The 26,498-nt window shown below is 37.2% G+C and overlaps 1 protein-coding gene across 1 annotated transcript in view; it reads right to left on the bottom strand.

Moving 5' to 3' along the window:
- MSH2 (mutS homolog 2) overlaps positions 1–26,498 on the bottom strand; it is a 49,490-nt gene that overhangs the window by 5,951 nt on the left and 17,041 nt on the right. The window contains exons 7-13 of the mRNA XM_081156006.1: positions 19,888–20,087; positions 16,668–16,777; positions 9,279–9,402; positions 7,199–7,349; positions 3,853–3,950; positions 1,737–1,982; positions 284–488 (exon numbers count right to left, since the gene is read on the bottom strand). Coding sequence (XP_081012132.1) covers positions 284–488; positions 1,737–1,982; positions 3,853–3,950; positions 7,199–7,349; positions 9,279–9,402; positions 16,668–16,777; positions 19,888–20,087 — 1,134 coding nt within the window. The remainder of the gene's footprint in view (positions 1–283; positions 489–1,736; positions 1,983–3,852; positions 3,951–7,198; positions 7,350–9,278; positions 9,403–16,667; positions 16,778–19,887; positions 20,088–26,498) is intronic.

Below are 26,498 nucleotides of genomic sequence, written 5' to 3'. Positions count from 1 at the left end.
TTCCAGGTAGTGTGAACAGTGTAGGCAAACACATGGTAGTAGAAGAATATAAGGTGAAGAACTACCAGAAACCTTAAGAAGACAACTTTAAAAATCAAAGTTTTCCACAACTATCCCCAATCACCCTTTTAAGATAATATAAAGTATAAAAAGCTCACATAAAAACTATTACACTAGACAAAAGCTAAGTCCTCAGATGTTTTTACAGGTGAATCTGCAAATGTACTTCTCATAGGATAGGGACATTCATTTCCATTTTCAGGGAACTTGGAAATGCACTCACCTGAGAATAGAAGCAGTTTCTAACATTTCAGCCATGAAGGTGGAGACTCCTTTCAACTGACTGTCACCAGCCCCTACCCGAGCCAAGATACAGTCCACAATGGATACTTCTGCCGACTCACATGGCACAAAACACCCAATTTGGGCCATGAGAACAATCACCCCAGTTTGGCGAATATATGTTGATTTACCTCCCATATTGGGGCCTATAAAACACATTATATCAAAAAGCAAAATTATTTACTTCTGCTAATAAATTGACTGTTAGCCCTAAATTACACATTGGTGATTAATCACCTAGGTAATATGATGTGACATGAAAGAAACAGAACCATAAGCTGCCCAAAGACATGAACAAAGTTGCTGCCAATACTACTCCCTGAAGCAATACTATTTTCTCTTCAGACAAACCTATACTGCTCCCTTCATGGAGAGGACGCATAAGAAAATATATCTTACCTATAATTTGACTATGGCCTAGAAAGACCACAGAGATATCTTCCCACAGCTCACAGAGCTGCCTGCAGAATAAATTTATAACATCCAGAATAGTAGTATAGCCCTAATTGACTAAAAACCGTAACTCATTAATAAATGGGCTATTAGTGAATGGATCAGTATGGTCAAATCCTTCAAACCACTTAAAACCCACACTAAAGCCCTAAGACATGACCCTACTTCTGGAAAATGAACAATTTACATGTCCAGGTTAGATTATATAAACCTGAAAATCCATTTGGGGAAATAGAATACATTTGCCCAGAGGCTCCTATCTCCCTCCCTTGTTTTTTGGAACCTGGTTAAGATCTCTCAAAACATTTTAGTTTGAGACATGCTGCACTAGTCTGCAAGTGTCATGTCTTTATTTTCTTGTTTTTTTAATATATCTTTATTGATTTCACAGAGAGGAAGAGATGAAACATCAATGATGAGAGAGTCCCTGATTGGCTGCCTCCTGCACATCCCCAACTGGGGATGAGCCTGAAACCTGGGCATGTGCCAACTGGGAATCGAATCTCGATCGCCTGGATCCTAGGTCGATGCTCAACCGCAGAGCCACACCCGGCCAGGCAAGTGTCGTGTCTTTAAAAGAACTGCTAACCTAAACTGAAGTCATCCCAGCAGCCAACTCTGCTTGATCTTCAATGACCTCACTACTGAACGAACTGACTCAAAGGTAAGCTTTGAGGAAGAAGAGATGTTCATTTTTAAATGCCCTAAACTCCTAGAACAGAAGTTTCTTATAAATACAGTATTTTCTCATAAGCCTTTACCCCCCCCTCAAATCTTTCTTTCCTCTAATCCAATGTGAATATATTATTCATTCATATAAATAACACATTCTTTTTCCAATGTCAAAAACTAGGATTTTCTTCATCAATTTTAAGCATATGTTCATTCCAACATTAAAAAAGGAACATTACCCAAAATAGTCCATAAATTAGGATTTTTACCAGTAATGATGTGAAACATCTGTTTATCTTTTTCAAAGTGAACATCATTGGGAATAAATGCAACTTCATCTTGAACTTCAACACAAGCATGTCTGGATGCTTTCAAAATAATTCTTCCTTCTCCTTTCTCCAAAATGACGGGTCGTACATATGGAACAGGTGCTCCATTGGACACATGAGCAAAGCTGACAACAGCATCTAGCTGAGCTAACACGTCATTGAGTGTCTGCATTGGTTCTACATAGCCTATACAAAAACAGAAAAGGTACACAGGAACACTGGATAATAAAAAATATATAGAAGCAGCTTTAAAGGTAAATTTAACTTCCCCATTTGGAAATTATAAAATTATGTAAATTATTTCCTAATTTATGTAACTTTAAAAAAATTAATAGAAGTTTGCTACAACTCAAAACTAACACCTAAAACTCAACATGAGGTTACAATGTGTTGCTACATTTTCCAACACTATGAACAGATTTCAAAAATACAAAGAGTATGATGCCCCCTTACCAAAATCCATTAAAATATAAAAGCACACAACTGCTTATAAAGAAATGAGGTAATTTTTTTTAAAAAAACCCTATTAAGGAAAAGCTGTCATAATTTATTAATAAGGAAAGAAAAGCAAGGTGCAGTAATATCTGAGGCATTTGCAATTTTAAGACACATCTTTTTCTAAAACTTAAGAGTCTGAAACCAGAATGGCATTTCATTTCACAATTATCCTAAGAAACATGCAAATAATAGGTAATAAGATATAATGGGAGCATCAAGGCCTGTGCATGTAAGACCTGACTGTCAAGACTTTTACTTCAGCATTTTTTTCTCATCAGTATCACATGCAATTGAATTTTAGCATAAATGTAGATCCATAAATATTACTTACAATACTTTCAATAAGATTTGTCTGCTAGAGCATTAAAACTAAAAGCTAATTAATTGAAAGGTATCATTGCCCCTTAGAATAGTAACAGTAGATGTTTCTTGACTTCACTCAAATACTCATTTCATAAAATATGATTTGCCTCTTGGAAAGTTGTAAATAAAACTGCTTCTACTTAACAGTTCTTATTTGATATTGAACACCAATCTGACACTGATGAGCTTAAGGAACTGTTCATTATAAACAAAAGCAGATCAGAGAGACCATGTCTTATGCTTATTAGTGAATAGAATTGAGATTCACGAAGTAGATATGACCCAAGATTTTTATGGTAGTGATGTCTGGATTGAAACTCTCAGTACTTCCTTGGAATTATTTTTATTCCATAGAGAATAAAACCTTACTATATAAAATGAAAAAACAAAACAAAACCCTAAAGGCTATTGTGTACATTAAAAAGTCCCTGATACATGCAAGGCAAAGCATGTTTAGACAATAACAATGGTTAAGATTTCAGAATAGATTCTAAAATTTTAATAGGCTGGAGGGGTTGATGTAATGGACCTATATGTAATGTAGAACTACCACACAGACATCAATGTGTCAAAAGCTTCAAGGGATATTCAAGATAATAATATTCAATTTTAGAAGAACACAAAATTATAAGTATTCAAATGACAGGAAATTGGACTCATCTTTGATTCCCCTGCTCCCCATAAAAGTGATAAAATGTTTTAAAAATAAAAATGAACACAAATGGGCCCTGGCTGGTGTGGCTGTTGATTGAAGCACTGTTCCGTACACCAAAAGATGGCAGGTTCGATTCTTAATCAGGACACATACCGAGGTTACGGGTTTGACCATGTTGGGGCATTTGTGGGAGGCAACTGATCAATGTTTCTCTCTCACACTGATGTCTCTGTCTTGTTCTCTATTCCTCTCTCTAAAATCAATTTTTAAAAAATTTTTTGTCCCAGCTGGCATGGCTCAACAGTTGAGCATCGACCTATGATCCAGGAGATTATTACAGTTTGATTCCTAGTCAGGGCACAAGCCTGGGTTTCGGGCTCGATCCCCAGCAGGGGGAATGCAGGAAGCAGCCAATCAATGACACTCATCATTGAAGTTTCTCTCTCTCTCCCTCCCCCTTCCTCACGCTGAAACCAATAAAGATATATTAAACAAACAAACAACCAGGTCACATTCAGAATGTACTGGCTCTATTATTACCTGAAGAAATATTGACAATTTCTTTAACAATGGCATTCTGGGCTTCCTCGTACTCAATTTTATTTTTGGTATATTCTTCATTAAGAGAAGTCAAAGCCCTGCAAATCAAGATAATATTATTTTTTAAATGAAAACATCTACTGAAGGTAATGTGCACTGCATAAAATATATCCAGAGTATCTATCCTATAAAGCATCAAAACAAAAATTGAAATGGAAATATCAGCAGAAAATGAGGAACTCATTAGGGAAAATTATGATTGGAATTCAATGCATTAACATTTATGCTGCTTGCAATACTAGCATAATTCTTCCTATAACAATTATTCCATTGGGTAATTCTGACCTGTAGCCTTTTCAAAAATATTTGAATGAAATGAGTCTTCATCCTTACTTAGGGTAGAGGCCATCACGACCCTTATAAAAAACACACACACACACACACACACACACTCTCTCTCTCTCTCTCTCTCTCTCTCTCTCTCATTGTAATGTAATTGTCCTTTGATGCTAAAAGTTGCCAAAGTAAAGAAAATGTTTTGAAAACTAAATCTTATTGAGGAATTTAAAGAGAAAATAAAAACCAAAGGCTGAAATAAAAAATGCAGAACATGAGAATACAGTCTAAAGAAAAAGTATTCATTCACTGGTATCAAAGGAAGGGTTTGAAATTAAAAACAAAAAGACAAAATGAGAGTGCATAGAAAAATAGAAGAGGAGGAAGGTCCTGGCTGGCTCAGCACAGTGGTTAGAGCATCAACCCTAGGACAGAAGGGTCACAGGTTTGATTCCTGGTCAAGGGCACGAACCTCAGTTGCAGGTTTGATCCTAGGCCCTGGTCAGGGTGTGTGCGGGAGGCAACTTATCGATATTTCTCTTTCCCCCTCCTCCCTCTCTTCCACTCTAAAAATCAGTGGAAAATATATGCTCGGGTGAGGATTTTTTTTTAAAAAAAGAGGGGGAAATACTTATCATAAGAAGGGCATCACTAAATGAAGACAGTAATTGTGAACTTGATGAAATTAACCAATGACATGATTCATATATACAGCTCAAGAACAGTACATGGGCAAGCAGCAGCATAAAAAGACTGCTACAGAACATGCAAATGAAAAGAATTACAAAAACAAACCAAGAGGCAAAGACATTATAAAAGTGAGACTGCTGTGTGAAGGAAAGAGCTGCAAGAGATAAAAGAAGGTGGGCAGAGACCAGATTCTATAGGTCATAATAAATAAACATAGGGTGTCCCCCAAAAATGCATACACATACTTTAAATAATTACAAAGGCAATGTTTATTAAAATACATTTCATTTTCAAAACTGAGCTATCAGCTGTTAAAGTGTATATACATTTTTGGGCGATACCCTGTGTTTCAGTGTTTCTTGGATGACAGACACTGGAAAATTTTAAGAAAGAAAATTACATGATCAGGTCAGACACAAAGCAAGCATTCAATCTATTGGGGGGGGGGGGATCAGTGAATGAATAACAACTTTTGTGATCACTGCGGTCATTCATTCAATCTCTTTTACATGTTACAACTAACAAATGAGTGGTTTGAAGATGATTATAACACCCCAAAAGTTCTATCTTATCTAAGCCAAAATATATGTATTTCTTAAATCACAGATAAAGTGTGGTGGAAAAACTACTAAATTTAAAAACAGAAGACTTAGGTTTAAGTATCTAGCTGTCTAATCCTGGGGAACTGGGAGTTTCAGCTTCTTCATCTAAATATGAAAGTCCTGGTTGGCATGGCTCAGTTGGTTGGTGCTGTCCCATGCACCAAAGGATTGCTGGTTTGATTCCTGGTCAGGGCACATACCCAGGTTGCAGGCTCAATCCCTGGTCGGGAGCGTGCAGGGGGCAGTGGATTGGTGTTCCACGTTCACATGAATGTTTCTCTTTCTCTCTCCCTCTCCCTTCCTCTCTCTAAAAATCAATAAAAATATTTAAAAGTAAGAGAGAAATATACCTGACCTATTTATTTTAGAGAACTGTTATGAGAAGCAAGTTAAACAGACTATTTTCATTACTGGGGTATCTGAACACCTAGAATAACACCTGCACATAACAGCCACTCAAAATACTTGTTAAATAAACGAATAAAGGGGGAATCATATATACAAAAATACTGCAGCCCTGGCTGGTGTGACTCAGTTGGTTGGGTGTCATCCTGTATACCAAAAGGTTGTGGGTTTGATTCCAGACAGGGCACATGCCCAGGTTGCTGCTCAATCCCCAGGAGGGGGCGTGTAGGAGCAGCCAATGGATGTTTCCTCTCCTTCCTTTTTCTTTCTCTAAAATCAACTTTAAAAAACCTTTAAAGAAAGAAAGAAAAGAAACCACAAAAATCATTAAAAAAAAAAAAAAGTACTGGAAATATTCAGAGAGGTGGGAGTAAGGCCAGCCATAAATTCTAGTACAGAGGAGAAAGGGATTAATGCCCCACACCCCTGCCCACTTCAAAGTCAATGAAGATTTATTTTATTTATTTTTAAAAATACACTTTATTTTTAAATAAAGTGAGAGAGGAAGGGAATTGGGGGAGAGAGATGGAAACATCAATGATGAGAGTCATTGATTGGCTTCCTCCTGCACACCCCCTACTGAGGACCGAGCCCAAAACACAGGTATGACCGCAAATCGAACCTTAGTCCTCTGGATCATAGCTCAACCACTGAGCCATGCCGGCTGGGCACAGAAATTTTATTTTAAAATAATTTTTTCTTCACCTATGAATAATTTGCCTCAGGAACTTCCTAACATCAGCAAGAAAAAGGCAGAACAAAACTGGTAAGATATTTTTCAACATGGAACTTGATTTTTTAAAAAGCTGCAATCTAATGAGTGGACTCATTAAGACTGGTAGACATCTTCCTAAACTAATTTATATAGCCACTTAATATACCAAAAGAATTTTTTTACTTCATAAACGACAGCAAAATTTTCTTAGAAAAAAACAACATGTGAAAATGTAACTATAGCAGAGATATGAGGGGCAACTAACTCTTGATATGAAAATGTACTATAAAATAGATGTAATACAATCTATTCCGTATTGACAAAAGAATCGTGAGACAGATATGTGAAAAAATAATCTTATAAAAAGATCCAAAGTGCTACTTCAGTTAATAAGGAAAAGAGGGATTATTTAACAAGTGGTATTAGGACACCTGACTAGCCTCTTGTAAGAAAATAAAGCTTCAGTCTTACCTTATGCCTTATCTCAACAGTAAATATGATAAAAGTTCCATATCATAGAACGTTCACATTTCATCAAAGAATAATTTAGTTCTATACAACTACTGAAGGCTTAAAAATATAATACATGCTTACGAACCTATTGGTAAATTTAACACCATTCTTCTGGATGTCTATGGTACTGAAGTTTTTATTGTTACGAAGGACTTTTTCTTCCTTACACGTTACGCGAAAATAATATCCAAACTGTGAATTGGAATCCAATTTAATCTGTTTGCCAGATTCCAAACCTTCATGATCAGGGAAAAAAAGAACAAGTTTGTCATAGATATCAACAGCCATTTTTCCATGTAAATGTTTCAAATAATTAAATCTAAAGAGTGAAAAACATTTTTATTACATGATAGCATACTGAAAATTATTAATATTACTTAGATAAGAAAGATAAAAACCCTACTTCACCTAAAAAACTACACGAATTAAGGATATCTATAAAATCCTTAAACTTCCTTATTAATGTTGGCTTCTGATGTAGAAGCGCTCTCGGGTTAACCCAACAAAGGGATGCAGAGCACCAGCAGTGGGCAGCAAGCACTGTTCAGATGCTGGGAGGGTGAGTAAGATACAGCCCCTGCCCTTGAGGAGTTCTGCATGAGGGTTCTTTAGTTAACCAAAGCATTTCTCTGGAAGACAGAGAAAATCAAAGTGAACAAATACTTTCCAAACAAAAACTGGAAACTCTGACAATGAAACTCTAGAAAAACTAGGACAAATATTTTTTGTTAAGTGTAGGAAACTTCACAAAACAAGCAATGATAGATCAGCTAGACTTTATGCAACGAAGATTTTTGAGTTTTTATAAGTCTGTCCTCTCCTCATAATCTCACTCATCAATGTGATCTTCAAACCGCAAACCAGAAGACAGAGATAGCATCTACAAATTTATTTGCTGAAGCATGGCTATCAAATGTTGTTAGCAGCAAACAACTAAAGACATGCCTCACTTGACTGGGGAGCAAAGGGACTGCAGAGAGCTACAGCGTGAAGAGGGTGAATTTCATCATTATTCAAAGGCACAATCCTTTTTCTTTTTTAATCCTCGCCCGAGGATATTTTTTCCATTGCTTTTTCAGAGGGGGGGGGATGGGGACACTGACTGGTTGCCTCCCGCACATGCCTGGACTAGAGCGGGGGACTGAGCCTGCAGCCCTTTGCCGGAATTGAACCTGGGACCCTTCAGTCCATCAGCCGATGCTCTAAGCACTGAGCAAAACTGGCTAGGGCAAAGGCATAGATTCTCGACGCAAGGATCCAATCCATATACAGACTCTCCACAGAAACTATGTGCACATTTTTTAATATGAAGATATGGACATATTTCTGGGAACAGGGTCCATAACTTGCATCAGATTCTCCAAAAGTTTAAGTATTACAGCTCTGAGTGGGTTTATAGTTCAAATGCTAAGACTCACCTTATTCATTCAGCACACGTGAGTGATTTTCAGAACAAAGAGGTTTACAAATTTAGAACAAAACAGTGTGAATAGTGTAAGACTAATTAGGGAATTAATCTAGCATAGCAGGCATTTTAAAAATTGATATTAATGAAGTGCTCAGGAACCCCACAGCCAAAACAATGAACTATTTCTAGTAGAATTAGGGTTATAGAGGAGATGACACTTAAAACAGGTCTTATTTAAAAGACATGATACAGCCTGGCCGGCGTGGCTCAGCGACTGAGCAACGACCTAGGACCCAGGAGATTGTGGTTCAATTCCCGGTCAGGGCACATGCCTGGGTTGTGGGCTCCATCCCCAGTGTGGGGGTGTGCAGGAGGCAGTTGATCAATGACTCTCTCATCATTGATGTTTCTATCTCTCTCTCTCCCCCTCCCTTCCTCTCTCTGAAATCAATAAAGATATAATTAAAAAAAAAAAAAAGACATAATACAAGGGCCTGTTAGGTGATTTTTTTGGGCAGGAATGGGGAGTCACACTAGGGTTTAGGGAGTTACTAAGAGATGAGTCTGAAAGAGCAGGAAAGGCTTTGAATGTAAAGTACCCTGTGTGCCAGCTGTGTTTGTAATTTTATTCTGTAGTAAAAGGGTCTGGCACTTTAAATAAGGAAGTTGACACAATCAACTGTGTCTTCTAGGAAAGTAAATCTCACACCAGTGGATATTATGTAGACAAAAGAATTATCCAACAGCCCAATCTTACCTAAATCTCTAGCTGTACTTATTAATGTTGATTGCATCTTCTTTTCTAAACCATCCATTATTTCTCTTAATTCACTCAGATTAGGATCAAATGAAGGTTTTACAAGGAATTCATGGTTTTCCACCTATAAACAGAGCAAAGAGTAGTTAAATTTTAAAGATGGAAGTCATGAAGCAAGTATGTTTTTTTACTTAAGATTTCACTGATGTTTTGAGTTAAATGACTCACTACTCATAAGTTCCTCAGTGACAACTATAAGCTTCTATTTATTAAGAGCTGTAAAGTTCTGTTTAGTAGGAGCTTAGAGCTCTAAATGTACAAAATTATCCATGTGAAACAGACATCGTGCTATTGATGCCATTATTTTTATTTACGTTTGAGTATTACTTTTATTTATGTTTCCACTAAACAATGTTCAAAACATTTTTCCTAAACGTTACTAAAGAATGCTAAATGTTCAAAGCCTGTAACAGAATGTTTAGTTTTTGCCCAAACCAAGGATCCACTTCAGGAATCTCAAAAAGTCAGCTCTAAAAAAACACTACAGAACAGAAGTTCATCAAAATCTCGTAATTTAAAAACATACTCTCGCCAGGCCAATGTGGCTCAGTGGCTGAGCATCGACCTAGGATCCAGGACATTGTGGTTCAATTCCCAGTCAGAGCACATGCCCGGGTTGCGGGCTCAATCCCTGGGGAGGGAGGCATGCAGGAGGCAGCCCATCAATGACTCTCTCATCACTGATGTTTCTATCTCTCCCCATCTCCCTTCTTCTCTCTGAAATCAAGAGACATATTTAAAAATTTTTTTAAATTAAAAATAAAAACATACTTTTAAGTACTTAGTTTCCGTAAATTCTTTTTTAAAAAAATATATTTGTATTGATATACAAACTACTGAGCCACGCTGGCAAGGCAATTTCCCTAAATTCTTACCAATAAATAACCAGCAAGAAATCATAATGAAAAATAGATCTCATAATAGTAAAAACACACAAAATATTTAGAAATAAAGTCTTGATTTAATAGGATTTTTATAAAGATAACTGCCCATTGGAAGATTTAAAAGAACTAATAAGTGAAGAGTCAAACTCTGAAAAGAAAACTAAATCAATATTAAGATCCTCTCATTCCTACTAACTGTCCAATATAAATCACTTTTTGAAAGAAAACAAAATTTAAACAGACAAAATTATGAATGAATATTTAAAAAAAATAAATACTCTAAGGACCACATGCCAAACTGAGTACCCTTCAGCAATAACTCACTACTCCCATACAATCTGGGATAATAAAATATACCATCCAACATACCCATTACAGCACACTTACACAAAGAAGATAGAAAAAATAAACCCAGGTTTGGAACTCCAAAATGGGATAATGATATCAAGAAACAAGAATAAGGAAGTTAGGTCCTAACAATATCATTAAAGTACAAATAAGTACAACATAGCAATGAAAAGAGATACTAGTGAATCAAATGAACTGTACTGACATAACAGAAAGACGATATAATCGGAGAGAATTCACATGAAAGCTAGAGATTAAAGTCACTAGAGAGGAGAAAGAAATGTGGAGGATACTATTATCTTAAAAAAAAAAAAGAAAAAAAGCATTTTTTCAAATAAATGTGTAGTTGAGTTAGAGAAAACCAGGGTCTGAGCTCCTGCAAAGTAGAGCCCCCAGCATAAAGCCAGGAGGAGAGGAGGGGGGGAGAAGGTACATTTAAAACACTCACTTCATGATAAATACCAACAACAGGGAAACCTGCCTGCACCCCTGGGAAAGGGAAGGTGGGGATAGTATCTCCTCCCTGACTATGTGTGACTAAAAGCCTACCTTCACTGGGGTTTGGATTTCAAACATCTGCTATTTGTTTTGGCAGTGGAAAAGGCTGCTGCTAGTTGGCCATTTCTATTATCCCCTCTCCTTCTACAGTGATGGAACTGCCAAATTTTCACAGGAAACTTAACTACTAAGAACAAAAAATACACTTTGCAGCTTCCCTTGCAGCTAGGTGTTGGCTTGACTAAATTCAGGTCATTAGAATGTGTCTTCCTCTTCTTCCCCTTTTGCCCTCCCCCACTGGCTGAAATGAAGATAAGGTAGTAAAAGCCATACTGGACCTTGAAGATGAAGGCAACACCCTGAGGGTGCTAGAGCAACAAAGGGAGAAGCCAGCACAGAGACATTGGGACAGTCTTGCCAGCCCTGTGCAGCTACATTCACATTGTTATGACAGAAAATTAAACTCCTATTCTTAGTGAAGCTACTGTTATATATTTGGGGTTTATTTTTTAGCAGTTGAATCTTCACCCTAACAAGTCTAGAAAGCTCCAGGCTGAAAAATTAAGTTTAAAGTGTCTCTCAGTGGAAGCACTACTGGCATTTTGAGTGAGAAAATACTTTGTTGTAAGAGACTAAAATACAAAATTTCAACACCTGTCCCCAAAATCCTCAACATGGCCCATACCGGAGAATAGACTAAATATTAATACAGTTGCCTGGCCAGGCGTGGCTCAGCTGTTGAGCATTGACCTAGGATCCAGGAGATCATGGTTCGATTCCCAGTCAGGGCACATGCTGGGGTTGCGGACTTGATCCCCAGTCAGGGGGTGTGCAGGAGGCAGCCAATCAGTGACTCTCTCATCATTGATGTTTCTTTCTATCTCTCCCTCTTCCTTTCTCTCTCTGAAATTAATAAAGATATATTTTAAATACATATATATATAAATATATATAAATACAGTTATCTCTGGGAGGTAGATGTGGGAGATAATTTCATCTCTCTACCTTTCTGCATTATTTGAGTTCTTTATATACATAACAGTTTTACAGTAGCAGTATTTTGGGGGGTTTTATGGGTAATTATAAGCAATGTTTTGAGAGTTAATTCTAGGTAGAAAAATATGCATACTTCTTTTTTGTATTTCTTTTTTGTTCCCAAGAACATTTAAAGTATCTATATACATTACCTTTACAACTTACATATACTTATACAATGATATAGCTATACCAGGATCATGCCACTGCACTTTTTAAATTATTTTATTTTCTGTCCCAGTATTTTCAGTAAAAACTTATCTAAAGTTACTACTTTACCAACCATAGATAAAATAAATAAGTGTATGTGAAAACTAATATTCAAAGATAAAATGGTCCAAATACTGTATAAAAAGGTTTAAAAATTTAATACATCTCACTGAATCACCTGATTTAACTGAAACTGTTTATATTTTGTGAAAAATCATTGCATTTTTAGACCTTGTCTTGGGATCGTTTTGATCTACATTTACTTCAAAAATAGAAAATCTTTCTATAAGATTTATGGAAAGTAACCACAAAAACACCTTAAGCATTAGGTACAATGCCAAGCCTACCACTCATGTAAATAACTGTTCCCTTAACCATATGAACTCCTAAGGGCACAGCTAGAAAACATGAGTGAAGCTTACAGAAATCAAACAATAGATATCCTCTTGAGATTTTCTCAAAGTAGTTCTAAGTCATGTAATTTAAATGCATAAATTCATTACAAATATCTACAATGACAGTGAAGGGCTGAATTCACCTTATAACCAGAGACAAGTTTAAAGGTTTGTAACTGATAATAAAGGTATTATATATTAGGAATCTGATTCATTTAAAAAAGAGTATCATGTTATAAAACATGAAAGCCCATAGTTACAGAACAGTATCTTAGTAGACCAGCTGGTGACCTATGCTACAGTTGTTTCCCTCCTTCCCTCTTTCTGGTAAGGTAGTGCTCTTCCGTGTATCTCCAACAACAGGGATAACCCACCCTGGATTTATCTTAGGCGAATCATCATTAGCTTTCCTGGGCCACAATTACTGCTTAATAGTTCCATCCAAGTATTGCAGGACTCTTACTTGAAATGTTGCACATATTGCTACTGGTAGGTTTCCATCCTAGAGCCAAATGAGGACCCAGTTTTACATTGAAATTAAAATTAAAAAAAAAAGATAGAACAAATCAAGAAATTAGTTCTGAATACGATTCCATATCAAGATGATGATGCTTCAGGGATTCCAGCCTATCCTTATTTTGGAAGTATCAGCTAACAGCCTCTCTGTTCCGGTTTCAGACACCATTCCCTTGTCTCCCTTAGATCAGGCAGGGAGAGGCTTCCATACCCTATATAGGCAGGGGACAGGGCCCTTGTCAGCAGCAAGCAGTTACTGAAGACAGGCCGCCCTCTATCATCACCCCTAAAGATATCAGGGATGGAAATCTGAGTGGGAAAGAGAAAGGCTACTAAACCAGGACAAGTGGAACAGGGAAACTGAGACCAAGTTAAATGGCCAAGCAGTTTACAGCATCTAGGAAACTGAAAAATTCTATCTTCTGTAATCAAGGACACAAGAGTAAGTGGTTTACATTTCCCTTCCCTAACCAAAGGGTAAACAGTTTAAATCATTCTATTCAGGGAAGCAGAAATCCAATTAGTGCCATTTGTGCCAACCACACCCAAGGACAGATGAAGTTAAGGGAATAAATCTCATTTTGGCACATCAGTATAAAGCTGAAGACTATTCTATTGAAATCCTCCTGTAAGATCTCTCCTAAACTCTCTGCCTTTAAAGCCCTCAAGATGAAGGGCCGATGAAGGACCCAGGGCTTGCGTCCTCTCCCTCCCAGGAAGATACCTGCACCTTTCCCCTCCCCCTCGTCTTCCCTCCAAGCATGCCACCTTTGCCTTTCTCTCTCTCAAGCTCCAAGGGCTCTCCTTCTGCCTCTGTAACTTGTTTCCTAAGCCTACGCAGCCCAGCTGGCTCACTTCTGCTACCTCTGTAACTTTCTAAATAAGCTTTCTCTTATAATTTGAGTTCCTTGCTCTCAGTTCTTTCTTTGCCAAACTCAAGAACTGAGATCCAACATCACCGGTAACAACTGGTGCCATTTCCTAGCCAACATCATTTAGTTGCCAATATCACCGGTAACATTTGGATCTATACAGTCAAAATACTGCATTACAGGAAGGCAGGGAGAGAGGGAGGAAGGAAATACGTGAAAAGGTATAATATAAAGTAAAAGTATCCAAGATTTTATCATCCTGCTGCTTTTTGTAATTATCACAGTAGTGGCTAATACACTGCGCATAATGAAAAGTTTATTGCAGAAACACAGCTTTTACTGTTCAAGAGTGGGGAAGGGGAGAAGGTGAAGAGGGTGGTCCTAAAAGATAGGAGGGGAACATCTTTTGGGCAAGCTGTGAATGTGGTAACCCAGATAAAAAGATAGCTGCAGGGGGATCTTAGAGGACCCAGTAAGTTGATAGAGGGGCTACAAATTTTCAGAAACTTAAATATTTTCAATTATACAAACTAATTTTGGCCAGATATCCGCCCAGTGATTGCCCAAAAGTACAGCATTACAGGTAGGCTACAAACTGTTGGGAAGAAAATCACATACTCTTTCTCAATTACACTCCTAATTTATTAAGTAAGTAGTTCTCAAACTGCGGTCCCCAGAGAAGCAGCACCATTTGGGGACATGTTTAAAATACAAATTCTCCAGCCTCAACCCAGACCTGTAAGAATCTGATTCTGGGGATGGAGTCCAGCCATCTGTTTTAACAAGTCCACCAGGTGACTCCGATACATGCTTAGTTTGAGACCCACAATATTACGGCAAGGAGATGGTAAGCTCAAGGAACAAAGGTGGCCACAAAGGGCAGCATTTCACCAGAACTTTGCCTAGCTTCTCAGTTCCGTCAAGTGTGCACAGCTGCAGTAACAGTGAAAAGCTCAATTCTTGCCATCCCACTTCCCTATTTTAGTCAGAATTTTTGTTAACCATCAAGAACTACATCTTCACATGCTTTCATTTAAAGGAATGTCTACAAACATCCAACTCTGTCCAATCAGAGATAAGGCATATCCTCAAATGCAGAGGGGTGGTGACGGCTTGTGTCCAAATACTGTGAAACAGTATTTCTGCATCCCATTGATTCAAAAGCTGTACACCTAAAATCATTCCACTAACTGCAACATTACAGAGGAAACAACAGCTAAAATGAAAGTTTTCCTAAACAAGATGACAGACAATGTAAGTTTTTTGGCTGCTTAAACTACAAGGAAATGGAAGATTGCCCTATCATTTACAAAATATTGCCAGAAAGGTGAACTGTTTATACCTATATACACATACACTGATGAAATTCTAAAATCCAAAGTTTCAGTAAATCCAATAAAAACAAATCAACATCACATATGACAAATGGTAACTCACACAAATTCAGTCACTAAGAATGAAAAGAATCTAACAAGCCAAACTATTACCTTAATATGAATAATATGAGTATATATTCCCTGCATGATCTTTTGTAACAGGAAATTTATGTGGAAAAATTTCAAATTATTATTTTTAAATTCACTGGCCTCCTCATATTAAATTTGTTCTATAAACAAATTTTTAACAAACACAAGACAAAATTTTACCTTTTCATAAATTTTGCTTTCAAATTCATTTTCATATAAGAATATTTTCAACTATTTCAGAAACTATTTCCACTTTATATACAAATTAATGCTTAAAATTATTAAAGTTCTGAGGATATAAATCACTTAAACCCTAAACGTTGTCCTCAACCAACAAGAAATTTGGAACAAAACAGTATTTACAGTCATGGCTAACTTTTTTTTTTTTTTTTAAGTGTGCTCTAGTTTCTTCTGCTTAGACCAAGCAGGGGCTTTTTTTTTTTTTTAAAATATATCTTTATTGATTTCAGAGAGAGGAAAGGAGAGGGAGAGAGAGAGACAGAAACATCAATGATGAGAGAGTCATTGATTGAGCCCGCAACCTGGGCATGTGCCCTGACCGGGAATCGAACCCCGACTGCCTGGATCCTAGGTTGACGCTCAACCGCTGAGCCACGCCCGGCCAGGCATGGCTAACTTTTAAATTACAACAAGTATTTAGTTGATATACCCATACTCTAGCCTCCTCCCCCAAACACCTTCCTTACGTGGAAAATAATAAAAAGAGAAGTTGTCTTCTCTTGTGTTCCACACTTACTTCTATCCTCTACCCTTTTACAGTGATAATAATTTTCCTTCTCTCCTGGAATTAAACAAAATAAAACTCAGCTGGCAAATGTGAAATCTTTCATGAGGTTTCCTTTACCCAGACCAGTTATACCCAATATTCATTACCTCTTTTAATTTTCACCCACTGAAATAACTGTTATTTTAAAAAAAAAACACCACCTTTTCCCATCACTTAATCTTATATCTATCTGCTCTCTCAAAAGAGCCTCACAAAAGTGCCAAAATTAAATACTAAAAAGAGAAATATGAAAAGTTTAGATGTACCTTTGCTTTTCAAAAATACTCTGCTGCTTGAATTAAAAAGTATATTGCATACCTGATCCATATCTAAAGTTGTTTCTATCATTTCCTGAAACTTGGAAAAATCAGACCGAAGATCAATAAGAGGAGTCACAAAAACTGCCAACAACAATGTCTGATGTTTTCCTAAAAAAGAAAAAATACATATATATAAATAAAAGTCCTATTTTTAAAAATATAAGACTACAGATCATAAAAATTTGACTGACATAATGAGTATCATTTCATCCAAAAGCATAAATAGCACAGGAGGTCTCCAAAGTTTCTATTTATCCAGGTAGTCAAATGTGTTTAGTACTTATTTTATAGAAAGGGAGATGATCTGGCACCCAAAGCTTATTACTAATAAAATACTGCCTCTCCTGTCTGTCTCCCTCATGAGGAAGAGTAGAGATGCAGAGATGTGACATTAATTATAACGAATTAAACTGCATTTTTTTGTAGATTTAATAACTCAAGTCATTAAAATAAAATACCTCTAACATACGTTAAGTCCCTAATTTCCATTAATAATACTTGTGTTCTAATTAAGAAATTAAATCAAGCCCTAGCTGGCGTGGTTCAATTGGTTGGGCGCCCTCCCACACACCCCACATGCCCAGGTATGCAGGAGGCAGCCGATCAGTGGCTCTCTCTCATCATTGATGTTTCTATCTTTCTCTCCCTCTTCCTTCCTCTCTCTGAAATCAATAAAAATATATTTTAAAATAAATAAAATAAAAAGTGCTAAATTAGTAAAGCAAGTTCCTTTCCAGAAATGCGAAGTAACTTGCTTTTACATTCTTATCTTCCATTTGAAGGAAACTCAGCAATCAAATAAAAAATGTGACTTTAAAAAATATATATTATATTTTTATTGATTCTAGAAAGAAGGGAGAGGGAGAGAAATATGAATGATGAGAGAGTCACTGATCGGCTGCCTCCTGCACACCCGCTACTGGAGGTCAAGCCCGCAACCCAGGCATGTGCCCTGCCCGGGAACAGAACCATGACCTCGTGGCTCCTAGGTCGATGATCAACCCCTGAGCCACACCGGCTGAGCAGAAATGTGATTATTTATTAGATTAACTTACTATGTTATTTAGGATTAAAAAAGCAATGGACATAAGTACACCAGGTGCTAAGGAAACCAGAGAAAGAAAATTCCAGTTCTGTATGAGACGGCCAGAGAAGGCTTCACAGAAAGGATGACATTTGAGCTCATCTTGAAAATATTAGTTGGGGTTCATCATGTGCACAAGGTAATAAAGAACATGTAAGAAGGGACAAACAAGCACGTAAGTAAAACGGGCATACACAGTATGTGTGGAGACTGAAACTACTGTATTGAGGCAGAGAGTGTAAGTGAAGAAGTGTAGGGGAGGCTGAACAGGAAGCAGCAGCGAGGCTGTGTGAAGGAACAGGGACTTTTTTCCTGTGGGTTATGGGAAACGAAGTGCTCTGAACTGAAGGGGGAAATGACATGATCAAATGTGCTAAAAAAAAAGTAACTGAGTTCATTGAGAAGGATGCAGAGACCAGGGGAGGAAAAACAGCAAATGTGAAGTATTTAAGAAGTATACGAAACAGCAACAGATGATTAACTGGATATGGGGAGAAGAGTTATGTACCTCAGTATAATAGCTATTACAATAAAATTCATCAATAAAATAATCTGCATACTTCAGAGTTTTTTTAAGCATTATCAGAAATTTGCCCTAATTGCATAAAACCATTATTTTAGTTTTTACCTTAACTTTTTAATTTTAAGAGAAATGAGAAATAATGGAGGACAAGTGTATTTTTCAAATAGCTATTTCTGACAGGAGAAAGATGATTTAGAGTAAAGCTTTTATTACTCAATGCAAATGAACTTTCTATACTGTTGCTGCCCTCTGCTGTCTCTGAATTTACACTTTTTCAAGAACATTAGGATATCACTAAATATATACTTATTTTGTATCCTGTCATCATAAAATTGTTTCTTTAATTCTGTCTGCAAAAGAAGAATAAAGTTTTCTCATAATATTGAAATGTTTACTAGTTCTAAGGGATGTTGATTTTTAACTCTGAAACTTAAAATGCTTTATATATTAGAGGTAAGACTCTATAATTACTAATATATTTGCTATAGAAGCTTATATTCACTTAAACACCTTGCTGACCGGTCATGAGTATACACATTTCCGTGTCCAAACACTGATGACCTGCCACGAGTTAACTTGTGTCTGCACATACATTAATTTAAGTAATTTTAAATACCTTGCTGACCGGTCACAACAGAAAAGTAGCAGGCCACAAGGGCAAGTTCTGGTTCCAAACAGCTGGTCAGCAAGGTGTTAAAAACTATGCTTGGCAAAGCAAGTTGATTTTACCCAACACTATCATTAACTATATGTGACTTTGCTCACTTTGATTTCTAATTTCTAATTTCACTTTGATCTCATTTGTTGTCAACTTTCTTTCACAGGTGTGGCAGAAAGGTTAATTCCAGCAGGCCTGGAATTATCCTGTGCTTTCTTCAAGTTCATGGCAATAGCCCCCGGTCAAGGCATGAAACATACTAATTTCGTCGTTTTGTAATCACTGCTCAGAGGATGTTCAGGGTGGTCGGTTCAGGTTGTCAGCACTGTTTACTGTGGCTGATGATTTGCACCTGGTGTTAGTGAGCACCCTAGAGGAGGCTCTGCTGGAGAAGCTAGATACAGGACAGGTATATACCCATGAGGCCAATAAAATAAGTGTTAAAAAACCCAGTCAAGACTCCATTTTAGGCTCCCTGGTTCCAAGGTGCTCTGCACACACTGGTGGTAGCTGATCTGAGAAAGAAAGTGCACTTCACCACAGACCTTTTTCAAGGAAGGGCACTGGAAACCTGCACATGACCTTTCCGGCCCCCTTGCTGTGAAGGCTTTAGGCTGTAAAGCTTATCTTTACTTTAGTGCTACTGTTAGATTACAGCCTTTTCCTGTAGCAACCTAGATTTGTAAGCACACTCATTCTGTGTCCGTGTCTTCTTTAGCAATTGAGCCCTGTTCAATTGCCACTGTTAGTGCAATACGCCTATTAATAATCCAACCCAGTAACCCTAACATTCATTTCTAAAAAGTAAAAATTTTAAGTCGTCTCACGACTTCTGTGATGAGCTACAGGTCAATATAAATTTATTAGAAAAATTTAGAGAGTCACATTTGCTATAAGGACAACACATTTGCTAAGTTTATCTAGAGTGAAGAAAAACAAAATCATTTTGTTACCTTCATATTTTTCCAGAGCCTGTATAACATTAGGGAGTTGATTTATACCCTGATAGAGTCGGTAACAATCTTGTAAGTTTGCTGCTTGTCTTTGAAATTTCTTGGCAAGTCGGTTAAGATCTGGGAATCGACGAAGTAAATCTTCTTGTAAACTCTGTCTCAATTCTGCATCTTCTACAAAAGCTTCCACTAGATTTAATCTGAAATAAATTACACTAGAATTAATATTAAATATTTTAGTACAGAATTAAAATTTGTCAACTTGGTATATAAGTCTCAACTAAATGAACTCAAAAATTTCATGTAAGGCCCAGCTGGCGTGGCTCAGCGGTTGAACATCAATCTATGATCCCGGAGATCATGGTTCAGTTCCCGGTCAGGACATATGCCCCAGTGGGGGGCGTGCAGGAGGCAGCTGATCAATTACTCTCTCCTCACTGATGCTCTTATTTCTCTTTCTCCCTTCCTCTCTCTGCAATCAATAAAGACATATGTTTTAAAAGATTTTTTAATTCCATATAAAGAGCTTGAATTTATTCTGAAATATCAGCTTTTTATGGATGGAAAGCTGTTTACACTGTATTGTAAACAGTTTCTAGTTAGTTGTTAACCAAATTAAAGTTTAGATTAGTATAATAAAATATCCCAATTTGTTTAACTTTTATCCAACTGACATTTCTTTTTTTTTCTTTTTTAAAATATATCTTTATTGATTTCAGAGAGAGGAAAGGAGAGGGAGAGAGAAACATCAATAATGACAGAGTCATTGATCTGGGGATCGAGCCTGCAACCCAGGCATGTGCCCTGACCAGAGATCGAACCCCGATCACCTGCATCCTAGGTGATCCACCGCTGAGTCATGCCCAGCCGGGCCCCACTGACATTTCTTAAATAAAAGAATTTCATTATTGAGACACTGTTACTGACATATACTGTAAACATAAACAATAATCTTTAATGAAAGACAATTGTAATTCAAAAAGGTTGCCAAATCCAATATTTATTCTATCAGAGGTCTTATAAATTTTCAAAACGCATTCTAAAATTTCCTGACAGTACAAAGTGAAAACTTTCTAGTTAAAAAACTAAAATAAGTTTGTTGCTTCCCAAAGTCAATAAAATCTTGGCTTGTTTCAAAAACTATAAAATATGCAGCTCATTTGCATTTGCAATTTATTGGAATCAGTGCCTTCCCTTTTTCCCCCCCCACTGTAATCCACAGCAAGGATTATTTTTACATCATGACCCAGCCATGCATACATATACTGTAGGGGGCAGAATGTCATCTCAAAATATGCCACTTTGGCCTAAGAACTATTTTGAGCTGAAAACAACTAAGCAGAAAAAAGAAAAGCTCTCTGGCTTTTCCCTATTTGCATAAAGGCAGGACATAAATTTATAAAGGTTCCCCTTCCTTCTTTACCAGGAAGGACAAAAGTTAATCACCCTAGACAACTTTAGACCCTTATCAGCCTGGAGATGGCACCTACGTAACAAACTTTACTTATTTCCTAAATATTTGCCATCCCACAATTTGTAGCCCTAGAAACTCAGCTTGTCACTTCTCTAAAAATTTTGTCTTGCTAAAATGTTATATAAGCCCAAGTTCTAACCAACCCTGTTACTACTCATCTCTGAGTGTTCCCATGTGTAAACATAAACTACTGTTTTGCTCTTGTTAATCTTGCTTTCATCTTGTTAATCCAATCTACATGGCCCTAGTCAGATAACCTAGGAGAGAAAAAAGAAATTTCTTCCCTACATAATTAAAAAAGTTGTCACAAAACACTGTATGTGATGCAGTTATTTTTTTATATTTGACTTTTCAAAAATGTTAGTTATCACCCACTACACTAATTTCACAACCCACAACTTGCAGTTTGAAAAACAATGTTGTAGATGTTACTAAAGTTAATAAATGAAAGGAAAATTTTAACGGTGGAAGGTAGGAAAAATGACCCTGGCCGGTGGGGCTGTTGCCTGGGCATCCCACTGTGCACTGAGGGGCTGCCAGGTTTTATTCCCAGGCACATGCCAGGGTTGCAGTTTCAGACTAAACCCTCAGTAGGGGGGCATGCAGGAAGCATGGATCCAGGAGATCAAGGTTCAATTCCCAGTCAGGGCACATGCCTGGGTTGCGGGTTCAATTCCCAGTTGGGGGCGTTCGGGAGGCAGCTGATCAATGACAACTCTCTCATCAGTGATGTTTCTATCTCTCTCTCTCCCTTCCTCTCTCTGAAATCAATATATATTTTAAAAATAAATAAAAAACAAACCAAAAAATCAACAACAAAAAATGCAGCCAAGTCACAAAATCCAATAAAGCAAATGTGGGCCTTCCTGGCTAAGCATCTGGCTCCATTTGGTCCAAATTTGGTCCAAGATCACCAGCATCAAAATCACTTGGAGATGGATATTATAGAACCCGGGAGTGCAGGAGGTACACAGTTGTGAAATTTCAATGAGTTTCTCAAGAGATTCTTATGCACATAATAGTTTGAGAAGTCTGAGTCCTAACATTATAAGATATTTCTGAGTTCTTTTGATAAAGAGGAAAGAGGCATAAGGCGGTGAAGGAAGGATAAAACCTGATGCTGGCTTAACCCCTTCATCTTTCTCTTTCCCTAAAATCCCATTTTCTTAGGGTACTTTCAGGTAAATGGTAACAATGCATAGAGAAGATGCTTTTTCCCTGTTCCAAGTATCTTATCAGTTTCCACACAAGAGTATGAGTCATAAGTAATTAACACTGTTCAAGAACAAAGCTCCAATAAGAGTATCTAAAGTGCCCTGAATAGTGTGGCTCAGTTGGTTAGTACTGTGCACTGAGACGTTGCCAATTCAATTGCCAGTCAGGGCACATGCCCGGGTTGCAGGCTAAATCCCCAGGAGGGGGTGTGCAGGGGCAGCCGATTAGTGTTTTGCTCTCATATCGATGTCTCTCCCCCACTTCCATTCTCTCTAAAAATCAACGGGAAAAATATACTCAGGTGAAGATTAACCAAAAAAAAAAAAGTAAAACTTCAAGGAAAGGAAAAAGCTTCTAAAAGACATAGTATAGGACAACATACACAGCCCCCTCAGTCTTTGGTTAGAGTATCATTAAAAGACTAATAAATTGCTAGTTTCATAAGTCTATTCAGTATGCCATTTCAAAATTAATTACAGCGTCAGTTTATGTCCTTGCTAACAGACATTTTTTAAAAAATGAATCTTCTACTAACTGCTTCCATGACAATGCCATTTTTACATCACAATTTTAGAAATACCAAAGTTACTATTGACATAAGATACCTGTCAACCTTACTCAATAAAATTATTCAGCTGTACACAATTTGCTACATTAATTTTCAAAATGACTGAAATACAAGATGATGGTTTAGGGTCAGTTAACCTCTAAAATTCCAACAGATTAAATCATGAAATTTTTGGTATTTTGAAAATCAACATTCTGTCCTTTCTTTATAACTAGCATTTCTTTATTTTTTTATTAAATGTATTGGGGTGACAATGGTTAATATGAACATATAGGTTTCAGGTGTGGGTTTCTGTTACAAGATCTGTATATTGCTCTGTGTGCCCACCACTCATAAATAGCATTTCTGATCTCTCTCATTGTAAGAACGGATGAATGGAATTTCATGACAGCATATTTACACGGCTAAGAACAAATGTGGTACCTAAAGAACAGCAATTATAAGTTTTAAGTCTCTTCTTTATCTGTTCTTCACATAGTTTAGGCCTAAGATAAAAGAAAACAGTATGGCAAGACAAAAAAGAAATGCTTTCAAAGAATATTCAATCTAGCAGAGGACAAGGACATACTCCCTCTTACAGTTAGTGCTGAGTAACAGTGAAATACAAAATGCAATGAAATGTGATATAAGAAAGCAAGGAATTCCCATGAGAACTTGGCAGCTTCGTTTCGAGGTATTTCATTTGCAGATATTCTGAACAGCTGGGATAGAGAGAGAAAGGATTCTGGGGAGAATACCTGGGAGGGATGGGAAAGAGAGGCAACAGCAGACTTGAAAGAAGAAAAGCAGAGGATCCACTGAAAGAAAACTCAAGCAGAGAAGGAATAAGAAAAAGTCATATAACCAGAGGTAAAATGGAAAGCAAAAGTGTTATCTCTTCTGAGAAAGAGCCAAGGAGTGAAAGACTGAAAAATACAGGTACCTTTTGAGATTGTAAAGATTAAAGAGGACATCATCCACTTAGAGGCAGGAGGCAGCTGAAGGCTTTCAGGGAAAGTATTTTGGATTGGTCACTGTACTGAGTCATATAACAAAATACCAGGTGGCAATGAAGGCTAGACAGCTTGAGAGCACAATGGGTCCGGTCAACACTGAATGACCTACTCCAGCAACTTTTAATTGAAAAAGCTAAGGACAGGCCAGTATGACAAAGGCCCACTGGGTCCCCATGAAAGCACTGGAAAAAGAGATGCCTTTGCTGTGCGGCTGGAGGAGGCAAAGCGGCTAGCAGATCAGTCGGAGACCAGAATAAAGGAGTCCACAAAACTTGATTTAGAAGTGGAGACAACAGTGGTTGGAAAGCAATGAATTGGAAGCTCTCCTGTGCTTCTTCAGAAGCCAGAGCAATGCTTCACTATTTCAAAGAAACTGCACTCACTGTATGACCTCCAGACCTCTCTAGTTCCACAGAATATGAATAACTAACTAAAGATATCCTTGCATAAGGGGATAATATAACCTGGAAAGAAATCTAGGGACCCTAAAAGTATACTGCCTCAAAAAGCATGATATACTATCACATAAGCCCCACCATCATTTCTAAATTTACAGGACTCATACTTTTATTTGGAGCTTGTGTTTCTAATAAGTTTGCTACATTAACCGTATTAAATTTTATGTAAAAATAAATGTTCATAAAAAATTTAAGAATTGAATATGTAATCCTATAATAGTTTAAAAATCTAAGGCAGTTTAAAATGTTCCCTAGAAAAGACGACCAAGCTAAAAATGGTTTTATAGGCAAACTCCAAATATCAAAAATACAAGTAATTCCTGTGTTACACAAATTATTCCAGATTACAGATATGAAAAAAGAGGAGGGAGAAGCACTCTAACTCATTTTATGAATAACCTTGATAGCAAAATCCCAAAATGTCACTGCAAAATAGGAAAATTACAGGCCAAATACACTCAACACAGTTGTGAATATTCCTTAAAATATTATCAAATCAAATCAAAATTAAATTTCTCTAAACCAGCAACGAACAGAAAGTAATCATACTGTTAGTAATAAATAATGGAAATAACCCAGATGCCTATCAACAGTAAAATGATATTAGAAATTTTTGTATATTAATAAAATGGAATATATTCAGCAATGAAAATCAATAAAATGCATCTAACAAGCAATAACACAGGTGAATCACTGGAGTATAATATTGAAAAACTCATGAAAGACACATAATAAAATTCCACAGGAGAAAGCATTTTTTTTAAATGTTTTTATTGATTTTTTAGAGAGAGAGGAAGGGAAAGAGAGAAACACAGATGAAAGAGAAGCATCAATCCAATGCCTTCTGCACGCCCCATACTGGGGACCGAGCCCCAAACCCAGTCATGTGCCCTGACCGGGAACTGAACCTGCCACCTCTCGGTGCATGGAAGGATGCTCAGCCAACTGAGCAAAACCAGCCAGGGCCAGCAGAAAGCACTTAAACATATAAAATCATTTAACCTATATGATTAAGCTATAAAGAAAAGCAAAATACAAAACCCAGGATAGAGCTCTCTCAAAGGGAAAACAAGGTAATAAAATCAGAAATAACAGAGGTAACAGTAATATTCTTTATACCTTCTACATACTTTCTAAGCAATCCTTTATAGTTACTCAATATTTAACATAAAAAGCTCAAAACTATTAACAGAATGAAAAACAGACAGCTCCTAGCATGGTTCTCTTCCACCTCATATACTCAAAATTCGTCCTAGTGTGGAAGGACTGGCTGACTCACCATTCCATAACAGGTAAGAATTTCCTTCAAGTTTTCTCTCTTTAAAAGAGAGAGGAGAAAGAAACGTCAAGTTGCTTCATGTACCTGCCCCTTCCCGGTACGTGCCCTGAGCGGGAATCAAACTCTCGACCCGTCTGTACAAGGGAAAATGCTCTCACCGAGCCACACTGGCCAGGGCTCCAAACAATTTTGAATGTTTGTTTTTTTAAAAGAAATTCAGGAATATATGCCAAATAGCTTGTTCATAACGTTTATTATCTAACCACATATTAAACCTTGCTGACAGGCTATTTTGAGCCAGAACTCGCAGGTGTGGCTGGCTACTTTTCCATTGTGGGTGATCAACAAGGTGTTTAAAATTACTTAATGTAGGTGCAGCCCGGCCGGACGTGGCTCAGCGGTTGAGCGTCAACCTAGGATCCAGGCAATCGGGGTTCAATTCCTGGTCAGGGTACATGCCCAGGTTGCGGGCTCCGTCCCCAGTCAGGGGTGTGCAGAAGGCAGCCGATCAATGACTCTCATCATTGATGTTTCTGTCTCTCTCTCTCCCTTTCCCTTCCTCTCTCTGTAATCAATAAAGATATATTAAAAAAAAAAATTAACTCCTGCCCGGCCGGGCGTG

This window comes from Miniopterus schreibersii (assembly GCF_964146895.1).
Source record: "Miniopterus schreibersii genome assembly, chromosome: 13".
Lineage (NCBI taxonomy): Eukaryota > Metazoa > Chordata > Mammalia > Chiroptera > Miniopteridae > Miniopterus > Miniopterus schreibersii.
The sequence above is the reverse complement of the archived record's forward strand: the minus strand, read 5'-3'. Positions and strand labels throughout refer to the sequence as shown.